The 26,549-nt window shown below is 33.4% G+C and overlaps 1 protein-coding gene across 3 annotated transcripts in view; it reads right to left on the bottom strand.

Moving 5' to 3' along the window:
- Positions 1-6,721: 6,721 nt before the first annotated feature.
- LRP1B (LDL receptor related protein 1B) overlaps positions 6,722-26,549 on the bottom strand; it is a 1,890,044-nt gene continuing 1,870,216 nt past the window's right edge. For 2 of the 3 annotated variants that reach the window (XM_058715409.1, XM_058715411.1), the window contains 5 exons: positions 21,771-21,847; positions 14,331-14,421; positions 13,055-13,199; positions 10,068-10,166; positions 6,722-8,610 (listed from right to left, as the gene is read on the bottom strand). In XM_058715409.1, the coding sequence (XP_058571392.1) occupies positions 8,470-8,610; positions 10,068-10,166; positions 13,055-13,199; positions 14,331-14,421; positions 21,771-21,847 (553 nt within the window). In that variant the 3' untranslated portion in view covers positions 6,722-8,469. The remainder of the gene's footprint in view (positions 8,611-10,067; positions 10,167-13,054; positions 13,200-14,330; positions 14,422-21,770; positions 21,848-26,549) is intronic. The other variant, XM_058715410.1, reaches the window with a different exon arrangement.

Here is a 26,549-nt window from a genome sequence, read left to right as displayed (position 1 = left end):
CTGGCCAGGGCCTTTGTTTTCTTCTAAGCTAAGCTCTGTCTTCCAGAGCTCAACACATTTCCCACCAGGTGTCCTGTTGCCCTCCTGCTCTCCGAGCAGAGCTATTGACTTATAACATTCCAGATGTTAAGTCCCTCTGGCTGTCAGAACTCATGCAGTCCAGCCTCTCCACTTTTTAAGTCAGACTCCCAGGCTCTGCCTTGCTGGGCGGGCTGCCGCTCTACCACGAGCCAGTCTGTATAGCGCGCACCGCCTTTCCACCCTTCCTACCTTCTTCCGTGGGCCTCTTGTCTATGCTTGGCTCCAGAGAGTCCGCTCTGCTAGTCTCCTGGCAGTTTTCTGGGTTATTTAGGCCGATGTGGATGGAATCTAAGTGATCAGAAGGACGAGATGAGCCCAGCATCCTCCTACACCGCCATCTTCCCTACCTCTCCTAATTTAATTTTTTTTAAATATACATCCAAATTAGGTAGCATATAGTGCAACAATGATTCAGGAGTAGACTCCTTAATGCCCCTTACCCTTTTAGCTCATCCCCCCTCCCCAAACCCCATGCTCTGTATCAAGATGAAAAGTTTTGGGATCTGTATTAGAAAAGGAAGTTGTTAGCCATCCTTCCACTGAACAGTCACTGCTACCAATCCAAGGTTCTATCTTTCAAAGAGTGATGCTGCCAGAAAATAGGGCAGATATCTGAGACGGTTTCCAAGAAAGAGAATTGGTGTGAATACACTAAAAAAGCCTGTCTCTCCCCTAATAAATTTACAGAAGGTTAGAGCACAATATAAGGCAAGATATTTGGGAATATAACTCAGTGTAAATTACAGAAAGAATCCTGGTATTATGGTATACAGGAGCATTGATGTTTTCATGTACTTCTCTGTCATTATTTAAGTAAATAAAAATATAGGGATATGAATATGAAAATAATAATATAGGGTTCTAGGAAAGACCCACTAGGATAAATGAGGGAGAAATAGTCCTGCAGTTATAGGCCCAAGAAAGTTATGTAAGAGTCATATAATTGATGGAATGTGGAAACAAATAAATATTGTATACTGGGCATCACTGGAAGTAGAATGTTGTATCTGTAATTAAACATTGGTAAATAGAAAGAAAATAAAAAGCATCTTGAACTGTTATTATTATTTTTAATTTCATAGCACAAAGACATCAGGGCATCATGCCTTAGACTTACAGAATTGTTGAAAAAGGTAATTTTGGAAATTAGTTGGTATTGTGAGTAGGACACAGGAAATAGATACTATGACACCTCGGCAGAAAGCTCTGAGAAGAAAATACACTACACGGGACAATAAAAAACTAAGTTAAAAACAAAGCTGAGTAAAATAAGGAAAAATTCATTCTGAGACTCATGCATATGTGCACACATGAAAAATCAGTTGAGTCTGCAGGGAAAAAAGAAAATTAAAAATGCAGGTCAGAAACCTGAAAATCTCTCTTAGAATAAAAGAAAAACAAGAAAAATTATTAAAATGATACATATGTGAGAAAAATAAAGACTTAACCTAGGAACTACTGTTTCTGTGTAGTAAATAAAACAATCTACACAGAAATAATAAAGACATCTTGAAGAAAACGAATCTCAGATGAAAACAGATTGTAAGTAGAAAAAATTAATAAAAACATATGTAGCAAAATACTTTTATTATAATTAGCTTTGGGCTTTTAAGTCTAGGGAGAAATATTACAAAAAAAGAAAATCTGTTTGGTCTCAGACTTATCCTTAACAACACTGAATACCAGAAAATAGTGTGAGGCAGGTGCAACCTAATTTTAGAGGAAGCGAAAAGCTCCACTGGGTTGAGTTGACATTTGTATTTTAAGGTCTTGGAGACATATTTGTATAAATACAACACTTCAGCAAATATACCACAGATGAAGGTTTTTTATAAGGATGTTTGATGAAATATACCAATAAAATAAGTCAGAATTAGAGAAATTAAGAATGAAAAAATCACATAGTAAAAGGATTGATAAGGTATTTTGAAAAATGCTTATTTTGAGAGGGAGAGAGAGTGGAAGAGGGGCAGAGAGAGGGAGAGAGAGAGAATCCCAAGCAGACTCTGTGCTGTCAATGCAGAGCCTGACATGGGGCTTGATCTTATGACCCAAGAGATCATGACCTGAGCTGAAATCAAGAGTGTGACGCTTAACCAGCTGAGCCACCCAGGAGTCCCTAGGAATAATGAGTTTTAAAAGAGAAATACTAAACGTAAAAATAGTTGAAAATTTCCAAATAACAAAGAGAAGACAAAAAAATGTAAAAATACTAATTCAGTTAAATATTATGAAGATAAAACCACAAACTATATCAAAGACTATGAAGGCAGGTTAGATTAAGAGAATCTAAGAATGCTAAACTTCTCATCTTAGAAGAAAAACAAAAAGACTTATTTTTAAACTTTGGATTAATTGTTAAATACTTTTAACTTTAAAAATATTCTAACAGTAAAACAAATAATAAATGAATAACTTTTAAATCAAGAGAGAAAAATAAAACCAAGCAATATAAAATCAACATAGAATAAACAGAAATTGAGGGGCACCTGTGTGGGTCAGTCGGTTAAGTGTCCAACTTTTGATTTCAGCTCAGGTCATGATCTCACAGTCTATGAGATCAAGCCCTGTGTTAGGCTCTGTGGTGACAGTGCAGACAGACAGCTTGGAATTCTCAATCTCTCCTTCTCTCTCTCTCTCTCAAAGTAAATAAATAAACATTAAAAAAAATTAAAAAAGTAGACAGAAACTGAATAAAAATAAGTGATTAAATAAAAGCATGAGAAAGACATAAAACCAAATATTTCAATGTTAAATGTTATATTTTAAAAGTGGGATAGAAAATTTAAATTTATGCATGATCTACAACAAATCAAAATTCTTGAAAATGGTAACTGGTTATTTCTTGTGCTTTAACTTAGTGGTAATTTTTCTTTTTTTAATATTTATTTTCTAAATTTTTTTTTACAATGGAATAAGCAATACAGGTTATGACAAAATAGTCAAAGAGGAATATTGGTTTCTTATACTGTCACTTTGGGGAGAAAAAGAAGCAAATGGAAAGAAATATGATTTTATATTTAGGAATAAGAAACTAGGGATTAGTTATCATTCTGGATAAGGGTACTGACTACTGAAATTATAATCCAGAGAAGCTAAACATAATTGAATTTTACATAAAATAGCAGAGCAGAGCCATCTTCACAATTAATTGGAGATCAAAGTCAGTGTGTGAAAATACGTGAGGTGGTTGTTGTTGTTGTATATTTATGTAAATTTCCACAAAGATACCATTGATGCTAGCTGACTGCAGGGATGGAGGTTACTTCTGTTTGCAGTCTCATTGTCCAGTTTTTTCCTACCTATCTTTGTACATTATCCACTGAGAAATGTTTAGCTCATTAGTCAAGTCACTCTAAACCTAAACTTTGTATATATATTTTACATGTTTATTCTATTGTGAGAGAGAGTGAGACAGAGTGGGGGGTGGACAGAGTGGGAGAGAGAGAATCCCAAGGAGGCTCCATGCTGATAGCACAGAGACTGATGTGGGGCTCATCCCATGAATTGTGAGATCATGACCTGAGCTAAAATCAGGACTGAGCTTAACCAACTGAGCCACTCAAGTGCTTCTGTGTATTGCTTTTAAGTATCTCCATAAGCAGCCTTATATTCCAAACTCCTACATTATTTTTCTTGATTATATTTCACAGTTTATTCTGTGTGTGAAAAAATATTTTCTCACTCATGCTTAAATTACCGATCTGAATAAGATGTCTCTGGTTTTCACTATGGACATTATCTTTTGAAAGCTTACAACAGTTTTATTATTGGTTTCCAAGCCACTATGGCATGAATAGTCTGGAAATCAATTGCATCAGGAGGCTCATACTTTATGTATTAAAACTGCAGAAGTTGTTACGCTGAAAAATTATCTTGGAGTGAACAAATGAGTAAAGCGTCAGTACTGCATTGCTTAAGTTCACCATTATCTTACAAACCCCAGCTAAAGGGGCAGACTATCCGTCAGAGACAATGAATACATTCTAAGCATAGAATTTATCAAATAGGCCATCTTTAGTACTAATTTTTCTTTTGATTTTTGATCACTTTGGATACAAAAAAAATGATATCACTAGAAACTATTTTTCAGAATAAATTACAGCCACTTAGGTGTAATATCTATACAGAAAATTTAAACCAAAGAACTTATTTCATTTCTTTTTTTTTTAGACTAGATACATGTACAGCACATTATGAAGTACATGTTCCTGGGCCCCTGGATATTATATTATCAAAAACTAAATGTTTTTCTGAATAAAACTACTTCTGTAGTTGTTAATTAACTTTATCTTTTCCTCGATGTGTTAGCTTTTTGGACATGTTAAGTTAGCAATGGATTTGGTAGCAGAAGTGGAAAATTAACTATTTTCTGGCTCTTTTTGTTTTTCTCACATTCAAAATACATAGAACAAAATCATTTTTTTTTTTTTTTGCTGTATTACCCAGTAGTCAGCTTCACAAAAAGTGCTTGAGTGTCTCCTTTTCTTATAAGTTATAATTTAAGGATTTCTATTTAAACAATGACTCTAATTTACATTAAATTATATCATCTAATATTGAGAAAATTTTTCATTAAATAAGCTGATGAGAATTGGAATGTGGCGTAAGATGAAAAATACAGCTTTCAAAAAGTGGTCAGTTAATATTTTGCTCAACTCTGCGGGATTCTTTGTCTCTTAATTTAAGTAAAACTGCATGAAAGAGTTGACTCTGTAAATAGTAGTAGTATTCTTAGAGAGGAATCAGATTTTATATCCAGAGTAGCTATGTGAAGATATGGACACAAGAAAGGATAAAGAAAAATAAGCAGTGTATTTTTTCTATTCCCTTCATCACATGTAGCAATTTTTCCTGTTAGGGTTTGGAAATTGTGGATATTTTGCATATTATAGTTCACTTATGGTAGCTATAACATACATTGAATATTGAACTTCATATATGAGTCATCATAAAAATAGAAAGTAACATTCCTACAAAAAAAGTACAAGCTTAAATCTCAACCTCAAGAACCAACAAAACAAGCATATAATCAAGCACAAAACAAAATAAAACAATCATAAATGACATTAAATGGCCACAAATAAAAGTTACATAAACTAAAATGGCCCAATTTACACAAAATTGTAAAAGTTTCCAAGTGAAACTTTTGTCCCTTAGTGATTTTTTTTTTTTTAAACGTACAGGCACTTTACTAATACCAAATTTCTGTAACTCATACATCATAAGCATTAAAGACTTAAAAACTTGGGAGTGCCATTATTTTGATGCTGAGGGTTAGCTGTTACAGCTGAGACTTTTTTAATAGTGGAAGGCAGAACATAGCTCTAGATCATCTGTTCTAAATAAAAGTGCAGTTTTGTTCCTCAGGAGAAGTTTGGCAAAGTCTGTAGGCATTTTGGTTGTTGCAACTTTGGGTGGTACTAGTAGCATCTAATGGACAGAAGGCAGAGTCCTGCTAATTATCCAACCTTGTAAAGGACAACAGAGAATCAACTGGCCCCAAACATCAAGAGGTTTAAAACCCCTACTTTGGATGAATAATCATTTGGGTAGGAAGGAGAATTTACAATGAAGCACCCATTTTTAGAAAATATGTTCCATCAGAGCTCAAAGGTATATTTTAGGAAGCATTTTGGTGATGGCATTTATAAAGTATGGTCACTGTGGAGGAGAATTATACACCTGAATTTCTTGCATAAGAAACTTGAAACAGAAAGAGCTAGAGCTATATAAATAAATTTAAGTAGTTGAAAAAATATCTTTGTCCTGTAAGGACTGAAGGCAAAGTAATGGCAGAAAGAAAGACAATGAACTCTGATGCAGACTTGAATGAACTAACATGGGATGGTGAAGCATAATGTGGACATAACAACCTATGTAGATGGAATGTAGGGGTTAAAAAGTATCCTGAGCTCTCTCAACTATGGCTTGCATCAATGTCCTAGTGAGAAAACAGGTCATTGTGCCAGATTCTGAGTGTTGGTTTGTTGGCTGTGTATCATATATGATTTGCTAGATATTTATACCACTATTAATTGTATTAAGATCACTTCAGTCTATAGGTTCTGTTTCTTTCAAATAATAATTTCAGTTACATTTATAAAGCTCTGATACAAAAAGCCCCTTTAGATAATATAACTAACATAACTCAGTGATAGCTTCAGTAAATCAGACCCACCTATATGTACTTCTCCATTCCGATACTCCAGGTAGGCATAGCAGTAACCATTCAAACACAAAACAATGCCTAACTAGCATCTAATGGAATCTGAGTTTTGCACAAAGTACACTTTTTGAGAATGGGAAGGGCAGAAGAGTTTTGGCTTATTTCAATACAATTGTCACACTACTGGATAAAAAACCTACCTCTCTTTCTATTGCAATACAAGAGTCTGCAATAAGCAATGTAAGATGGAGGGGAAATATAAAGTAAGGAAAATGTTTCTGCTTCAAGAAGAGAGAAAATGCTTTCTCTGTTGTGCTTTTATAAGTGATGTAATGAAATCAATCCTACCCCAGAAAGTATGTTCTAAGGATGTAACGAAATTATGTCTCATGTTTACTGAAATAGTTTCCTAAGAATATTACACTGCACAAAGAAAGGACTTTTCTTTTAAAAATTACCCAACACAAGCACTTAAATATGTAGAATTTCATTTAAATAAGTCAGTCAACAATTTTTTATAAAGTATTTAACACTTCATTGTAGAAACATAGGCAAAATGACTATTATAACCAAAATGAAAAATACTGTTCAATTTAAAAAATGTACTTAAACAAGAACCTGAAAAAGTTTATGATATGCATAACATCGTTCAAGCAAAATTGCACTAGTATTACATAAATCAATAGTTTATAAAGGCCTCAATATGGCAAAGTTTAGAAATAGGTAGTATGCATGCACATAGTACAACAAAAAGTCTCTTTATAAAACAGCAGTTTTTTTTAATGCTTGTACAAAGGGATAAAGAGCAACCACAAACATATTTCATCTGTTAGGTTAATACATTATGACAGCTAAAAGTCAGTCATGTCTATCAGAGGAACAAAAAGCCCTCCATACCTTGTGAATAAATCTTTTGTGCCTTTAAAGATATCTGTATAAAAATGCTATCCTTTTTATACAACTTAAATAAATTGTACTTGTTTCAATCAAAATTTGAAAACAAATAAACCAAAGAGTGAATGGGGTCCATGTGTTTTGCATAAACCAAAGAAACCGGAGTACCAGAGTAACTGGTCAGCATTTCTACTCTCCACCTTTGAGTTGGGGTAGATAAGTTTTCTTCTATAACTTGGAAAGTCCTTTAAGAATACATTTTGAATAGGGCAAGTGATGGGTTAGCCATATTGTGTATTGAAAATATTTCCCAAGTACTCTACATGGCAATGGCTGTTTTGCCATTCCTTTTGACCTAGCAAAGAGAATGCATTCACATAATTGAAATTCTGTCATCAATTTGTGTGCTTATATATTATTGTTCAGTGTTCTGTGTGGTAGGGGGTTGGGTTAATCTTCCACAAAATGCACATGACTGGGAAGAACTTCCTAAGGCATGCGTAGCCAATGCCCTGTTGTGCTCTCTGCTGGCTGTTGACCTCAGGACTGAGGGAGAACAGAAGGTCTTATCCCATAGCAGGTGTGGTCTTTCCGCTTCTGATTATATTTTTTCGCTATGTTCTACCACCTAAATATAACTATTGTTTACAGGGTGTATATGTTTAGTATATCACATAGAGTACACTAAATTTTGGCAAATGTAGTCGTATGTATCCATGCACATTATTAATTTTATATGTTTTTAAAAGTTTTTCCTCAAAATTCTCATCTATCATGTGGCAATCTAAGGCTAATTTCAAAGCAGGTGATGCTGGACTTGTGAGGGCTGGATATTTTCAGCAGTCTGAATCAATCTAAATGGGCACAAAGAAGAGAGTTGACCATTCAATCATTCTTCCATCAATTTAAATGGAAAAATAAAATGACATTGTTTTACAGCTTCCAGATCATACAGTGAAAAAGTGCAGAGATTCTCTTTGTTGATTAAGTAGAACCAAAAAAGTTCATACAAAATAGATTGCTCATATTCACACTACAAAGGAATATGTTGTTTTTAATTTTAACAAATTCAAAGGTGAATCATATCAGCAGCATTGTTGTAAATTGTATTGTAGTGCAGTTCTTTTTCATAAAAATACCATACAAATGGTCAATCAACAGTCATCAGCAAAAAACAAAACCCAGAAAACTCAGAAAACAATTAACCAGGAAAAAGATAAAGAAAGAGGTAATGCTGATGCCAAAACAAGTAAAATACTATTGGAACATACAAAAGTCATCCTTATATTTTATACATTTATACAGCATATAAAAGGTATAGCTGATTATGCCACTGTCTCTCTTATCCCAATTTCTATTTTCTTTGGAAGCAGTTCTTTCCTTTCATCAACACTTCCTAAGGAGTTTCGACAGTTTTGCCCATCCATATATAATTTTGCATACACTGGATTGGAGTAATTTGTTGGCTGAAGGAGAGAAAAAAGAGATAAATACAACTTTATTATCAGTTTTGAACACATTAGTTATTTTCTAGGATATTTGTCTTTTAATGTTAACAACATTTATAGGAAATACATTTAATTTGCTAAATAGTAATTATATAAATGTAATTTAAATTCTGTTGACAGGCTTTAGTTGACTTCTGCATGGTGTCAGATTAAAACATAATTGTACGTTTTTCAGGTAACTTGGGAATCTAAGTGGAGCTTTGACATGATAGTAAAAGCCCAAGGATATCTTTGTGATAACAATATTCACTGAGACTTATTTAAAAGTGTAAAACATTAGACCAAATCATCTCATTTCCAGTCAATGTGTTTGTCCCCTTATTGCCATAGCAGCAGCAGGAAATATGTGTTTACAGAAAGTCATCTAATTGCTTGAGGCTTATAATTTTCCACTATTAAGTCAAAAATAGTAAACAAAGAAAATAACAGTAAAGTATATTGGTGGAATAGACTTTAAAATAAAGACAATATTTTTGCTTCAGACAACCTATATGTATTTATCACAGGAAGTATTTTGGATTCTTTCAAGGAATTGTGAAGTCCACAGTCTTCTTAATTTTCATAGATAGAGCGCTGTGAAGTGGAATTGAGACATGCAGAAGTGATCTCTTTCAGTTGAAAAACATGCAATGTTCATGATTTTATGAGTTGAAACTTAACCCAAGAATTCATTGCCTAGTCTTTGTTTAGTTTTGTTTCGTCTTCCCAAAAGCAGAACACTAAATCTTAGTTACGAACAAGAAATATATAATCTTTGAGTCATGCGAATGAGACAAACATGATAAAGAATGAGAATGGACAACAGCTGATGGGAGAGAGGTACAAGGGAGAACATATGTATCCCTAGGAATCTTGATACCCCTATTTTATCCCTCTTTCATCCACCATGCACCATGTAACTGTAGACTGAGTACCTTCCTCTAAAAACTTGTTACTCAATTAAAAAAAAATGTTTAAGAAGGGTTTCATTAGACCATTTCTAATTTCTCAATATGACACATTTTGTAATATATTTTTATTTAATTGGATATCAAACTTGTATCCACTCAAGAAAACATCTTAATAGGAGGCAAATCAAATCAAACATGAATTTCAGTTTAAATTATTTAAATTTCTGACTAGAGATTTCTAAGAATAGCCAATACTCATTTTTATTGTTAAAGTGCTGTGACATTTTCAAAATCAGCAGAAGAGGTATTTCTACTTAATAGCTTGTCTAAAATGATAACATGTCTTATATATGATCTTGCATAGGCAAGACATAAAACATAAGTCCTGATTTTAATGCTGTTTTGAAACCTCTTGTTAATTAAAACTCAATTAAAGACAGCCCTTATCTAAGTCTAGCCATCATCTTTCATTGTGAGGGGTTCTGTGATGGAATGGATATGGAATAATGAACTTTCTTCTCTCACCCCAGCAGTAAGTGGTCCTTTCAAATCAGAGTTTAGGTAGATGGGCGGCGCTGTGTGTGGAAGCTTGAAAGCGCTGGACCCTCCCCCTATGTACCTGGCCTGTATGTAAACAGAGAATTTTAGTTTCTGATCTAATATCATGGAATGATTTTCATTAACATAAACTCATATTAAGTCATAAAAATAGTATAAAAAAATCATTAGCCCTGGGGCATGAACAGTGCATGCAGAGTAACTTTAATAGATTAAGAAAAAACAATATTGGATCTGTGCTTCACAAGTAGACATTTCTATTATGTGCAGCTTACTGATAGACATGCCATGCATCTAGAGACCTCCATTCATTTCTATTTATTTAACTTCATCCTTCCCAAATAAATTGTATCTTTGCTAACAGCTCTGTGAAAAAAACCACAAGCATCCCTCACTTAAAGTATTGTCTCTTTGAAGAGTTTTGACAGTAGCCCATTCTTAAGACTTAAATCTCTGACTGCTTCTATTTGAAGATTCATCACCACTGTATATTTAAAAAAATTAAAAAATTAAAAATTTGATATTTAAAAAAAATCTGTTTTGGAAATCCGACTTTCCAGATGGATTACTATTTATACTAGTTCACTGAGTCTTCATGCAAAAATACTGACTTTAGAGTTTTCTGGGTCTAAGGGCAGAATTAGCCAATCTGGTACACTCATATTCAGGATAGAGTATTCATTAGTGGCCCAAAATGGGGAAAAGTACTGGATGAAAAGTTGAAGAGCATACAAATATTAATGAATATACATACTCTAAAGTACGTTAAAGGTGAATTGAAAAAAAATTAACTATCAACTCTTAACATTGAATAATCACAAAGTTTGGAGAAGGGCAAGGGTCTCAGAGAAAGATTTTAAGTATAAAATTAGGTCAATATTGCCTCTTTATTTTCCTCTATAAAGATCTCATTTTTATAAAAATAATGAAAATAAGTAAGATTTGAGATGAATTAGTAAATACTAATTTCACTTTTTTTTGTAATTTTCAAACTATTCTCTAATTGCCTCCATAGGCAAATCTTTTTATTAACTTTATTTACTATTTCAGTTATTTTGATTAGAAGGTATGATTGAAATATAAATTTTATCCATTTTGAAAATAATGAAAATGACTGTTCTATAAAATCGTCTTTATGTGTTACACAATTTTTATGGGATCACGTCATGACTCTACCAAACCACTGTGACACAGCAAATACTCTATGAAAAACATTTGATCATTAAGGTTGCTTTGGTGTGGCCTTCTGCTTTCCAAAAGTGTTTATACCTAATAGGACTAGCTGTGTTTTTTGCAGTTACTTCTTAGGCAACAACTCATATTTACGTTTCAAAAATCAGAAGCTAACTAGACTCAGCCATTTAAGTCGCATTAAGGTAATTTTGGTCAATCAGTCAGCAAATTGGTAAATAAATATTTACTGTAAATAAATATTTACTGAGTGTTATGTGCAAAGTACATTAAAAGTATATTTGAGGGGCACTGAAGCATAGTTTTTATCTTCCTAGAGTAAATGTGGAAAAATTTTTAAATGGAGTACTGAAAAGCTATTTTCTTTATCCAAAATTTACCTAATTCTATCACCAGAAATAAAAATTATGGGGAAAATGAGAACTCTCCTTCTTATGAAAACTACATAAAGTAGGTCCTTATCAGTTAATATTATACTTAAACTGTACTTTTTTCCTAAGAAAAATTCAAAGAATATGAGAATTCTATTATTTAAGATGTCTTTCTTCTTCATAGAAAAAGTATCAAATTCTAATGTGCATAAAGTATATAGACTTTTAATTTTAAGTAGAAAACACTGACACTTAGGTTTCCAGGATTTATTTCACGATTTAAAATGTAGGAGTTAGTTAATGAATTAATAATTAATGTAAATTTATTTCTAATTAGGAAAAAAATCACTACAATAGCCTCTGATAGTGTAAAAATTTATACATGCAATAATAATTGATTCCTTTTCAGAGAAACAAATGTTTGACCATCATTTTCAGGCTTAGAGAGTGTGGCCATAGATTCAGAACTAGCTTGAATGAATGGGACGGTAATTCAACATCTTTGGGAACAGCTCTTGCTATGAGTGCAAAACCATTTGGACATAGATTGTTCAATTTGATTATTTACAATATAAAGGTAACTTTTGGACAAAGCACTTGTAAAATATCAGAAAATAAATAAGTATCCAATAAATGAATGAATAAGCTAATGAAAATCATTCTATAATAAGCAAAATGATGCTCTTAATTCATAATAAAATATTCTATAATTATCATGCAAAATATGAAGATAATACAGCATAGTGAATCTTAGCAAGTTTACTTTATCTGGAGAATTGCATCATTTATCTATTTCTCTTAAAAAGTGCTAATCTGAGCATACAATAACAGAAACTTTACCCAAAAAAGGCAGATTTTTAGACTATGTGTATCACAACATTACCCAAATTAATAGGAGGGCTATTCTAGTGGATAGAAAAAATATTTTTGAAAAGTAATTTGATTACAAGCAAATTCAAGGACACAGCTTAGTTGAATCAATGAAGCACTACTGGAAATAAAATACTTATTGTGACAATGAAGTACTGCACTCTTCTTATTATTAAAAAATAAATCAGACAGTATTTTTCTACTACGCTGTATATACAGATGTGCTAGCATCTCAACATATTTGAATAAGACATTATTTTAAGTAAATTATACTTATATAAATGAAATGAATGAATAAATACATATTTTCCAAAACATGTTATCTTAACTTCATGCTTCAGGTGAATGCAGTCCTTAATTTTATTTTTTCTTTAAAAGAGACTATAACATTCAATACATCCTAAAGTTCTTTACTATAACTTCAGATAAAAGAAATGCTGATAAAATTAAGGACTGTATTACAGATAAGCAACTCAAGAATGTTAACGCTTACTGTCTGTCCACCGTCTTAAAACATATTACCTTTGTTGCATCTACCATAAACCCAGGATCTAAAAGACCTCCATCGTTGTGATCATGATCCACCTCATACATGTTATAAGATGGATTGCCAATTTCTACATTGATTCCTCCATTGATAATAGGCTGTCTTCTAATAGTTTTTGTCCTAGAATATGTGAACATTAATGTAAGTTGTCTCAGTATTACGATCATGATACATAAAACTATCATATTTGTAGGTTTACTGTCTTATTTTAATATAAATCACAGAAAGTTAATAAATAAAGTGCAGTTAAAACAAATGATATTTTCAAGTCATGGAAGGACAAAAAAATGTCTAAATATGATTAAGTTTTTTCCCAAAAGTAGACTTAACAATAAAAAATGCACTTGGAACATATTCCTCCTAAATAGCTAATACATTAGTTGAAATTGAATATTCACTAGTTAATAATTTAAAAAAATTTAATGTTTACTTATTTTTGAGAGAGAGAGACAGAACACGAGTGGGGGAGGGGCAGAGAGCGAGAGAGACACAGAATCAGAAGCAGACTCCAGGCTCTGAGCTGTCAGCACAGAACCCAGTGCAGGGCTCAAACTCAGGAGTTGTGAGATCAAGACCTGAGCTGAAGTTGGATGTTCAACCAACTGAGCCATGCAGGGGCCCTCTCAATAATTTTTTAAATTAAATTTTACCCTTTATTTCTGAAAACCATGACTAACAAATAGTGATAAAGAATCTTTGAAATAGATTGTTTTCAATACCCAGGTCATCCTTGGTTCTGGATAATAACTCTATAGACAACCTACTGCTTCCAGATTTTTATAATTGCCTATTCAAATAATGGAAAAATTATACTTCCAGGAATATATAAAATAAATAAATACAGAATTTGTGAATTTAATGCACAATTTGTGATATACAACACATATTCAGTATCATTGTATTGACATTACTAATCCTACACATTAAGATAATAGGATACACTTCAGAGACTCTTGGTGTTTCATGGAAAAACTACCACAAATGTAAAATTCTACTGAAATTTTAATTAATATGTCCCCTTGTTAGTTTTGTTAGAATATATAAATGGAGCCATTCCATCAACATAACAAGGGAGAAGAGCTGTCTGAATTTTACTCACTTTAAAATGAAATAGAGGGATAAAATGGTTTGAAAACAAGATTTTGCAGTTGGAATAACTAATGCTTTTAAGAATTAAAAGGAAAACATTCCTACATTTCTGTAACTGTGTGTGTAATTTATTTACTGACTGTCTAAATGATTGAATCTTACCTTCTTTTTCTTTTACAAAGCACTAAACCAATTACTAAGGTTGTTATCAAAGTCACCAGTAGGACAAGAGGCACAATGATGGCAATGCTTCCTATTAAAAAAAAAAAAAAAAATGAATAGGAGAACACATAAATAAAGTGAATTAAAGATTTATATAACTGAACACCTTATTACACTAAATCATTTGACCACTGATGTAATGAAAGTAAAGCTCAGGCCAAACATCTATATTCCTAGTTCATAACTATGTTAGTGAAAAATCACTCTTGTATTAAATACTGATTTGCTGGAAATGTTTCTTTAGATATCTTTCATTTATGTGTTGCTGTTAAATACCTTGAGGTTTAGAAATACTGTTATCTTTGTCAGGCAGAGTCTGATTCTCACTATACACATTTACTTGCAATGATAGAAGTAAATACATGCTGGTAACTTCTTGTAAATCAGTGGTGACTGAACACAAATTTATACAATTCCACTGGCCATAATCCCACCTTTACTGTTGTTCCTTTAGCTATAAATACTCTCTCTCAATGAGTACATGTGCCTAGTGTATCTAGGCATCTGATGGCAGCCTAGTCAAATGGAAGGTCATCAGCATTGGATTCAGATGGACATAGGCTTAAATATCAGTTTCACAACATAGATTGAGACCTTGGATAAGTTATTTAAAACTTGAGGCTCATGCTCCTCACCAAGAAAACAGACAAGAAGACCTCCTACACAGGCCTGTTAGCTTGATTCAACAAAATGCGGGGTGGGGGGGGAGGGAGAGGAAGAGCAAAAGGGATTGTTTTCTTAGGTTCTAGCCCCAGAATAGTTTCAGCAAAGTAGATCTGAGAAGTTGGTTTTGTTATAAATGTCCATTTTCACCTTTTTTTCCCCATGTATTTTAAAAAATGATCTTAGGTTCTATCACCTATCTTCAAAATGGAATAAAATATCTATGGAATAGATCTTCAAGAGTGGTCAGAGCAACTGGGTCTTAGTTTTTATGCATCTGAACATAGGGGAGAAACAAAATTGAGAACCTCTGCCCTCCTTTTCTAGCTTGGCAACAATAGCAACCTTTATCTCCCACCCCACTCCCACCAAGAGAGGGAGGAGACAATACCCCTTTGCTGATAACATGATCCATAGGAAGACACACCTATAGTTATGTAACTTATGCAGGAAGAAACTTGAATGTGAGGTTTGCTTAATAACAGGAGTATGAAGTTGCTCTATCAAGCACCTAATGTTAACTTTTCCAACAAATATCTTGAGACAAAGGCTTTGTCTATTTAGAATAGCATCTGGTTGATTCAGTAGAGTCATGTGGAAACTAAAACAAATGAAACCCCAAACTAATTGAAATTTAATGCGGGGATCTCGAATGGCTCAAGAATGAAACATTAGGAATTATTAAATATATTAATCTCCCTCTGCACATACATGTGCATGTAAAATACTGTGGCAGAAATGAATGGTAATGTTTAGCACAATAAGCAGCTGCTTAGGGACAATAAAACAGTAAGATCAGTTTTGATAACTCTAGACAGAAGATATCTATGTGAAAAATAGTCTATCCTGGAGATCGCTTACCAAGATACCAGAAAGTCTTTATTAAGGAAATCTCATGTGTAACATAATCCAATTTGGAACTTTAAACATCATTTGTTTAAAATAACCAAATAACTACATCTTCCATGCAAGAAAAAAAATATGACTTGCCTTATGTAGTCTGTTCCTAAAGTGTAAAATTCATTTTATTATTTCATATTCTTACCAAACTATACTACTTAGTGAGTTTGGTATTATATTACCATCTTGGTTTTGGGAAAGTGAACTTTATATGAATGTGTAATTTATTAGTAATTAATGAAAGTAGAGAATCTGGCACCTTGGATAGTAATTAACATTTATTCACAAGTTTTAAATACCAGTGAACAGCTTGGTCTCTTCATAAACTCTGACTTCAACTGACTGATCATGACTTTATAAATATCCTTACTTCATTATCCTTCTTTTTTGTTTTTTGCTAAAATATCTGGTAAATTGGTAGATGTTAAATACTTACCAATCCTGGTTTTAAGGTACATAAAGTTACTTCCCCTCACTGCAATTGCATATTATTATAAAATGTATTTGTTATATATAGTTTAATTCCCATATAAGGTAGATATGCTGTTATATATACATGCTAAAAAACTTACCAACCTTTTTCTTTTTCTTTCTCCTATCACAGATGGCAGTTCCAGTTGCTTACATGGCAGCACTCTGTTTAAGAGTCTAGACTTCTAAAGTTTATACAACCAATTAAGGTAACTGCAATAATGCTTAGTGTAGCCAATAACTAATTCAGGGTGGCAGTTGGGCAAGTTTTAAAAATTTGGTTTCATAAAATTTTATATTGAAGGGAATCATTGTCAACAACATATACTTTTAGAATTATAAGACAGATATTTATCAAAGTAATCTTTTTTCCAAAGTAGAATATATAGAAGTAAATATATTGTAACATATATCAATCAAGGTCTTTTGCAGATGATTTTTTTAGCAGTAAGTTATTGGTGGATTGTTCTAAACTGATTTTTTTTTTTAAAAGCACATTCTGTACTTATTAAACATGGGGATGATATCTCAACATCTCAATAACCTTCTCACATAGAACAAACCTTCCTTTGCAACACTGTTCTGAAGCCTCTTTAGGTAACACCTCCCCATTAGAAAGGACTATATTATCAAATTGTTCTATTGAAGAGACCTTCTCCTGGGGAGAGTAAGGATAGCACAGCAGTTGAGAGAATAGACTCCGGAGCCAGGCTATCTTTGTCTAAACCTCAGATTAGCAACATATCCTTTGGCAAATTAGTTATCTTTGTCTCAGTTCACACATCCATAAAATGAGTGTCATCATTAATATTATGTCATAGTAATGTAAATAGGATTGACCATCATACAGGAAGTATGACACACGTGTTTATTAAATAATTAAAAATATGTGTTGCCACTCTGCTTGAGTTGGGGAAGGTGGTGAGTTCACTTTGGGACATGTTGAGTTTGAGATTCCCATGGAATACAGATGATACAGACATTGCCATGGATATAGACATGGATATTGCAATTGTGCAGTGGGATCTATGTCTCGAACTCAGGAGACAAACCAGGATTCAGAACAGAAATGTAGGGGTAGTCAACATAGAGTTGGTAAGTGAGGTTGAGGAATTATGAATCACCGTGGAGGGTGTGTATAGTGGGAAGTGGAGAATGAGTTATCCAGAAGAAATAGAGAAAGAGTATCTCACAAAGAAGACAGAATTGCTTCAAGAGAGGTAAGAAGGGAGCCAGAATAATTCAGTGTCCTGGAAGTCAGAGGAAAAGGACCTTTTGTTTATTGGTAGAAAGGTATAAATATTAAACATATCATTACAGTTGACCTCTTTTGACTTGTTGCTATATATTCTGCTTTTAAATGGATGTTTACACATATCCATAAATGTGAAAGTGGATATGTTTTTGTGAGTAGGATATTTTCTCTTTGGCACTGGGATAAACTAATATTAACAGTCATAAAGAAAATATCTTCCCTTTGTATCACTGTCCCTCTTGTCCCCTTGATGCCAGCACACTGGTCTTTCAATCCCTTGGACATCTTTTTTTTCCAACGTTTTTTATTTATTTTTGGGACAGAGAGACAGAGCATGAACGGGGGAGGGGCAGAGAGAGAGGGAGACACAGAATCGGAAACAGGCTCCAGGCTCCGAGCCATCGGCCCAGAGCCCGACGCGGGGCTCGAACTCACGGACCGCGAGATCGTGACCTGGCTGAAGTCGGACGCTTAACCGACTGCGCCACCCAGGCGCCCCAGGACATCTTTAACTCTTTCCTGTTCCAGGGTTTTTGTACCTCCTGCCCTTGTGTTTGAAATAGCCTCTTAGCCTCTTCTCTTTTTAATCCTTCAAATCTCAGTTTACATACCATCACCTCAGAGAAATCACTCCTGACCTCAGTTCTCCTCTGCCATTCTCTATTTTTGCTTCACTTTTGCTTCCTTCACAGGACCAACAAAAACTTACACTTATTTTATAAATCTGCATGCTCACTTGTTTGCTTCCTTGTTTTATTGCTGTTCACCTTTCTAGAACCTCAGTTTCACAGAAAAGGCAGTCTGTCTCACTCACTGACTTGTGGCTGGGATCTAATTCAGTACTTGACACTTAGTTGAGGCTTGATAAATATGCCTTGGGAGAATTAGGACAAAGGCATTATTTTGTTGCATTTTTCAGTTATCTCTCTAAATTTACAAAGTTTTGGGTCCTTGGTATAACATAATTTTTTTTTTCTCTTTTGAAACAGGATGGTATAGAAGAGATAAAGGCAAGATAGGAAAAAAGGAAACACAGACCCCTAACAGAGATCACTTCTCTGTTGTCACTGTATTAAAATACAGCATCTGAATATTACTGCCTCACAAATGCTGAGTATATTTTTATCCTCCTTAATTTTAGCAAATATGAACAGCATAATTCAAACATTGAGGATTCACTCCCTTAAAACCTTAGGTAAAATTGAAATAGAAATGTACAAGGAATATTTTATCATGTTTAATTTTAAACTCTTCAAAATAACTTCAGAAGAGTCAGACTAGCTTTTTTAAGTGGAACCTCAGCAGAATATTCTAGGATAATAGATCTGTTTAATTCCACAGGCTGATTTTTAGAATCTTTAAACAGCAACAGCCAGAAAACATCAGTATGACTACTCCAAGATGATTAAGAAATCTGTGCATCAATTGGAAAGGTAAATCTCCTTGTCAGTTGACAGTCATCAGGCCAACAAAAGCCACGTATTCTTTATTATTCCAAGGTCTGATAGTTAAGGAATGCTTCACTCTTAGTGGAAATGCAGATCTGAAAACACACTGCTAAAGTATCTGTCTTTTCCTATTGGGTGGATGACTTCTCTCCAAGTTTGGGGAACATTTGACAACCATTCAAAACCACAGGGCTTTAACAGAGAATAAAAATAATCCTCTTACCTCGGGTGGGATCAGTTTACTTTTTCTCCTTCTTCCAGAGTTATTGAGGCAAGTTTCGCTAAGCATAAATGTCTGATGATAAGTACCTTTTAATAGTGTCATTATGTGGTCAACTTTGCTCAAATTTAGGAAAATTTGACATTTACAGAGCTAATAGCCCTTTCAATGTGCATTGATACTTCTATTAAATTTAACGACTTTAAATCAGTGATGGAAGGAAGAACGTTAGAATCTTTGGAAAAAGGGCTACAAATACTTGCAATTACTTCTTTTTTATAGTCCCTTCTCAGAACTGTTGCATGCAATGAAAGGCATCGGCCTTATAAGGGAGCTTTATGGCCATGCAAATAATTGGAGATAGCACCCTCCAATAAAAACATCTGGCATTCCCTCCTCCAATCCACCTTCCAAACACCAAGCTTTCCCTTGTGGATGGAACTTATGCCAAATTAAAAAAATTCAATTGACATACTACTCTGTATCCTTCTTTCTTTTCAGAGAGTTTATCAATAAAGTTGTTTTTGACTCTGTTAAAGGCTATGTATCTCATTTATCTAACTGAGAAATCACCATAAACAAAAGGTTAAAATAACTTGTCTTCAAAATTCTCAACTTATAAATTCAGTGTGTTCTATAGGTTAGTAACTCGAAATGTACTTTTCACTAAAAAACAATGCTATTAATGATTGCTGAGTTTTGTAACTGGTTTACAAAATCATATATAAATTAGTATGGCTCCAGAACTATTATTTGTAATATGGGTATAAGCCCTACATCCTGGGAAGAGAGAAAAGGAAGTATTTCTTTCCCTCTCCTTTTTCAATATCAAATTAGGCAAGGCATATTCGTGTCCTCTACTAACTTTTATGAACCAGTTTCTCAAATTCAACTACAGTAATGTCCCCATAGTTTTCTTAATGCCCTGCCCTTCCCTTTCTCTTCCCTTCTCCTTTCCCTTTCCCTCCTTTCCTTTCCCTAAGGAGAACACACAAATTCCAGGGTAAACCCCCAGTAATACTATATGACCAATGATTACTCATCTCTGCAAATTCAAATATTCATGTCTAGGCTATTTATTCTAGACCTATTTGACATTTTTCAAAGATGCTCATGTGTATTTGACCAAATTAATTTCTAAATGGTGGAAATTTGGACAGTTTTGCTTAGAGAATTTCAAGCAGTGATAGAGAAACTATCTGGGGGCAGTTGGAACAAACAAGTAGATCAGCAAACACTAGGATCCTACATCTAGGATATAAAAATTGCATACTTTTGCCTCTGATAGTTCCTTGCCTTTTTTACAAACTCCATAGTATGTTTTTTGTTTTCAAGAAAGTTTTTTCAGGGGTACCTGGGTGGCTCAGTCAGTTAAGTGTCTGACTTGGGCCTGGGTCACGATCTCATGGTTTGTGGATTCAAGCCCCGCGTCGGGCTCTGTGCTGACAGCTCAGAGCATGGAGGATGCTTTGGATTCTGTGTCTCCCTCTCTCTCTGCCCCTCCCCTCCTCATGCTTTCTCTCTCTCTATCTCTGAAGAATAAAGAAACGTTGAAAAAAATTAAAAAAAAAAATGAAGTTTTTTTTTCACCAGCAGTGACGGACTAGAGACAAAAATGCTGAAGTAAGCATTTGTCAATCAGGGATATAATTTTTCTTCTTCAAGAATATATTTACCCACTTGATAGATATTACATATTTCAAAAGTGCTTCACTCATAATAAAATTAGTGACAATATGTGTAAATTGGGAAACTTTCATTTTGAAAATTTTCATAAAATTGTTTAAAGTTGTTAAAAATACATGCGTAGACACACAAATGATGATGTAGATGGACTTTCATATCAGTGACGTGCCCTAAGACTATAACTGCACAAAAAAGGATTTGAAAAATGTTAAAGTACATTTTAATACACTTCAAAACCAGTACTTTAAAGATAAGCAATAAATCAACCCATGATCCTTATTAAGATTTTCTTGTTAATATACTTTTCTTTAAGACTCACCAGTCAAGTATGCTCTCCAAAAACATACTGAAATGCATTTCAAGAAAATATACTTTGCTCTAATTAAAACATGGAATTGCTTTTTTTTCTGGAGCATTCTCATATCCACTGTGATATTTGAAGCCTTAGTACACTGACGTTTCCCATTTCCCAAGAAAAACTTATGCTAGGTTTGCAGATGTGCATTCTGAAACCTGCCAAAGTTTGAACTCTTTCTACCTGAAAGAACACGTAAATGCTGGATCTTGTCACCATGTGAGCTCAGTGCTCTATCCTTCCCAAAACACCTGGATTGCAATATATCTCCTGAAAAATTCCTTGAAGGAGAAATTCCAAGACTCAAGTCCCCCAGTAATGGCATAAGAGAATGATTTCTGTATCATGTAGAACATTCATCATGTTAAGCTGAGGAACTTACTTGTGTTAATATTATCAGACTTGCTGCTCTTTGGGGCTGGTCTCTCACATTGTGTGCCTGACCAGTTGGTGGAGCATCTAGAAAAATAAAAAAAATAAAAAAAGAAGAAGAAGAAAAATTGGTTCATAACAAAACTCACAAGTCTGCTAATGTACTAACTTCCAACAAAATGAACTAGAGGAGCCAGCCATCACAGATTCGTAAATACTAGGTCGAGATTTCTGCTAATGTCCTGTGTATTGCCAATATGCTGAGGGTAACTTCAACTGTACTTCACTTGTTGAAATACTTTAAAAATTTTAGGTTTATAGTCATTTTTCTTTATGTCAAATCATCAATTTAGCATATTTTATAGAAAAACTGAAGTCTTAAGAATTGGGAATTCATTTAAAAAGTACTGAAAATTATAAGTAACCACCATAAAAACTTAGTTTGCCCTTCAAGCAAATCCATCTTTATTAAGTTTCTGGGATTTTTTTTTTTTTTTCTGGCTTGCTCTATGTCCAAAGTGTAACTAAACACAAAATAGTAAATGGTCATCTGTCTCAGTTCAAGCTACATAATTTTTACTTTTCTAATCATGGATAGGGAAATAACAGTGTTTTCCCATTTAAAATCAGACTCCTATAGTATGGAAACAAGAGAATGTGCCCAGGATTTTCGTGGGAGAAGTTGTCTTCCCATTTCCCCTTAGAGGTACCATGACTCTGTGATAAGAGTACAGCAGAGGATGAAAATAATAGATCTGATTAAAATCCTTTACTTAAACATAAACCACAGCCATATAATTAGCTGGTTGCATCAAAATAAATGATGGAATGGATTTAGCTATGTTTAAATAATGCCTACTGGCTAACACAAGATGCCTCTGTGCATCTGTCAGAGGAAATCCACAGAGAAACCATTTAATTGGCTTCAGTTCTTACCTAAAATGACTGTCAAATACTACCATATTAAGAATAGTTGCACACAATAAAAGAACAGCTTCCAGAACCATTCCAAGTAGATCTTTCTGGGCATGGTGGCCAGACTAAATAACTGCAATTTCAAGGTTTCTGCCAATTCTGTCATAGCCAATTCAGATAGCTGAAGCTGTTTTTGGAACTAGGCTTCAATGATGCCATGTGAATTATCTGGGATATTCATTAAGAAAGTATTGGCTCTCCTAAAACATGGGTAAAATCTCATAAAATCATTACTAAAAAATTCAAATTGTGAAAAAAATTTGTTTCATTAAAACATCAATGCCAGCATAATTGACAATAATGTTACAACTCAAGAATATAGTTATTTGATTAATGATATTGTAAAAGTATGAGTATGGAGTATGGTTTAAATGAAAAATAATATATTAGTATTAGGTCGTCATTCATGCATCATCTTACCTTTTTGTTTACATTCTTTATAAAAAGCTTACATACATATTTCCTGTACACATTTACTATACACCATAATGCAATAAATCATTAAAATAGATAAATAAGGTTTAGGGCCAGGTCAATGACTGTCTACATTCCTGAATTGAGGTAATGGAATGAGCGCCTTTTCATGTAATTATAATAAAGTGAACAATGAATAAAGCTGTTGATTTTTAAAAATCATTTATTTTCCCCTTCAGTTGTGGTTTTGCAGATGAATGACCTAGAAAATTGTTCCAATTCTTTACAGTTTTTAATTCTTGACACAACCCACAGATAATTTGGAATAAGGTGTTTAGAATGAATTTGTAAACACATCAGAATGAATTCTCATCACTGCAAAAAAAAAATTTTTTTAATGTAGCTTTACGTTTGTCAAATCTTCCTGAGGATGCTTCATACTCCAATGGGGGGGCGGTGGGGAGAAAACCAATACCAATTGCTTAATAATTTCATTATATAGCTGATGTATAAAAGGTTATTTTTGCCCAATTACATTGAATTACAAATTAAAATATAAAAATTTGCTCTTTACATTACCTCTTTTGGTAACCAAGCTGAACCAAAAGAAAACAAACCTAAATCAGGGCTGATGTTAAATAAGAGGAATGACCTGAGATATATTTTGTTATGTTACGATATATATCTTTGTTATGATAAGAACCTCTGGGCTCATCATTACACTGAGATGCTTGGAAGTAAAAAAAAAAAAAAAAAAAAAAAAGGATTGCTCAGGAATGGAAGGATTAAATACTAATTGACCAGATTGTGTTCTGATATGAACGTCATGTATTTCAAGTACTTTAGGAAGTTATGAAAAATATCCCTTTAGAACTCCAAAAGAGTGAAGAGAGATTTTTAAACAAGATAAATATAGTGTGATTCTTAATTCTAAACTGAAATCATTTAGGTAGGACAGGTGGTATTTGTTAACAGTATTGATTAATTACCTATTTTATCCATAGCTTGGAATCCGGTAATTATTATGGATAAAAGAAATCACCTGCTCATGGTAATAAAGCTTTTCTGCTTTAAACTATGGAAGCACGATTAAATTCCTAATCTTCAGGGAATATTTTACTTATTACATACTGGAAATAACTCTCAGAGACTGTGCTGGAGAAATAATTAATTTTAACTGTTATACATCTTAATCAGCTGATGATCACCTTGCAATTTTCCCTATACTCCTTATAAAAAAATGTTTTATGGCCAAAGATAAAATATGTTCTACTGTTCTACATTTGTTCCCATTTCAAAAAATAATCTCTTTTGAGATATTACATAGAAATCATTACTCTTGTTGCCTACATTACACAATGACTACTTAAGGCATTTGCTGCTCCACGAGTTCTTCTTCCAGTGGTTGATTTAAGACCAAGTATTTTTACCATCTTTACAGAAATTCATAAATCTTCATACTGTGAGCAGACTACAATGATCAAAGCCATTAATGGCAGAGCATTTAGGAATCGGAATGTCTGAGGATCATCAAAATTTCCTGTCCAATTCCTCACTGAATCATTTGCATTATCATGCTGACTATAATATCTTTGGCATCTCTTTTTCATTTTTCCTCAAGCAAAATCCACAGTCCATGCCCTGGTCATCTTTAATCTATACTGTTGCAATCCACTGCTCCCTGCTAATCATTCTCAGACCATTGTATTCAAGTTAGTCCTTCATGGCTCTCCCTATATAATCTATATCTATATCTATATCTATATATCTATATCTATATCGATATGTAGATATATATAGATAGATATATATCTATATAGATATAGATGTAGATAGATGTAGATTATAATCTATAGATTATATGTAGATATCTATATCTATATATATTTCTTACCAGCACAAACGCCTGTATATTGTATATCATTCCTTTACACTTATTCTATAATTGTTTCCTACTATCCTTAACCTTAGGACAATAAAAATTAGCTTCCTTTTCTTGTGTTTGTCACCATGGTGGTCTGAATTATTTAACTATTTAAACACTTTGGTGAATTAAAAAAAAATTAATGCTTATTTATTTTTGAGACCGAGACAGATCATGAGTGGGGGAGGTGTAGAGAGAGAGAGGGAGACACAGAATCCAAAGCAGCCTTCAGGCTCTAAGCTGTTAGCACAGAGCCTGACACAGGGCTCGAACTCACAAGCCGTAAGATCATGACATGAGCTGAAGATGGATGCTTAACTGACTGAGCCATCCAGGCGCCCTGACACTTCAGCAAATTTTAACTAGTATTGTTGGGACATGGATATAGAGTAGAAGGTAGAAAGAGATTTATTTAAACTATCATTTATCCTTCTTTCTTCACATCATATAAAGATATTACTCCTAGAGGTTTTTAATCTTTTTATTTTTTTTCATTGTGATAAGTGTACTCTTCGATCCCAATCCCCTATTTCCTCTATCCCCTTACCTACCTCCCCTGTGGTAATCATCAGTTTGTTCTCTATAGTTAAGGGCCTGTTTCTTGGTTTGTCTCTTTCTCTCCTTTTTTCCTTTGCTCATCTGTTTTGTTTCTTAAATTTCCCATATGAATGAGATGATACTATATTTGTCTTTCTCTGATCCACTTCTCTTAGCATTATACTCTGTATTTCTATTTTGTTGCAAATGGCAAGATTTCATTCTTTTTTATGGCTCCTAACAATTTCTTGAAGTCAATAGCTGCCTGGTAAAGCATTATAGATTTCATTTTGTTTTTGACTTCTTCTCTTCTCTCTAAGGCTATTGACATTAAAAAGAAAGATAATTAACTGCTGCATTGTTTTCGTAATCTTATTCTTCCACTTTCATTATACCTATATGTATACAATAGACTTAATTACAACATATTTTATATTTCATTTATTTTATATATGTATATATATATATATGTGTGTGTGTGTGTATATATATATATATGTTTACACACACACACACATATATATATTTATACACACACACACAGTGGAGTATTACTCAGCAATCAAAAAGAATAAAATCTTGCCATTTGCAACTACATGGATGGAACTAGAGAGTATTATGCTAAGCGAAAACAGAGAAAGAAAAATATCATATGACTTCACTCATATGAGGACTTTAAGACAGAACAGATGAACACAAGGGAAGGGAAGCAAAAATAATATAAAAACAGGGAGGGGGACAAAACATAAGAGACTCTTAAATATGGAGAACAAACAGAGAGTTACTGGAGGGGTTGTGGAAGGGGGATGGGCTGAATGAAAGGGGCATTAAGGAATCTACTCCTGAAATCATTGTTGCACTATATGGATGTAATTTGGATTAAATTAATAAATTTAAGAAAAAAATAATTCTTTGAAATTATTGTATAGTTACAATATA

The sequence above is a fragment of the Neofelis nebulosa genome, chromosome 2 (genome assembly GCF_028018385.1).
Source record: "Neofelis nebulosa isolate mNeoNeb1 chromosome 2, mNeoNeb1.pri, whole genome shotgun sequence".
NCBI lineage: Eukaryota > Metazoa > Chordata > Mammalia > Carnivora > Felidae > Neofelis > Neofelis nebulosa.
This window is presented reverse-complemented; position numbering and strand designations above follow the sequence as displayed.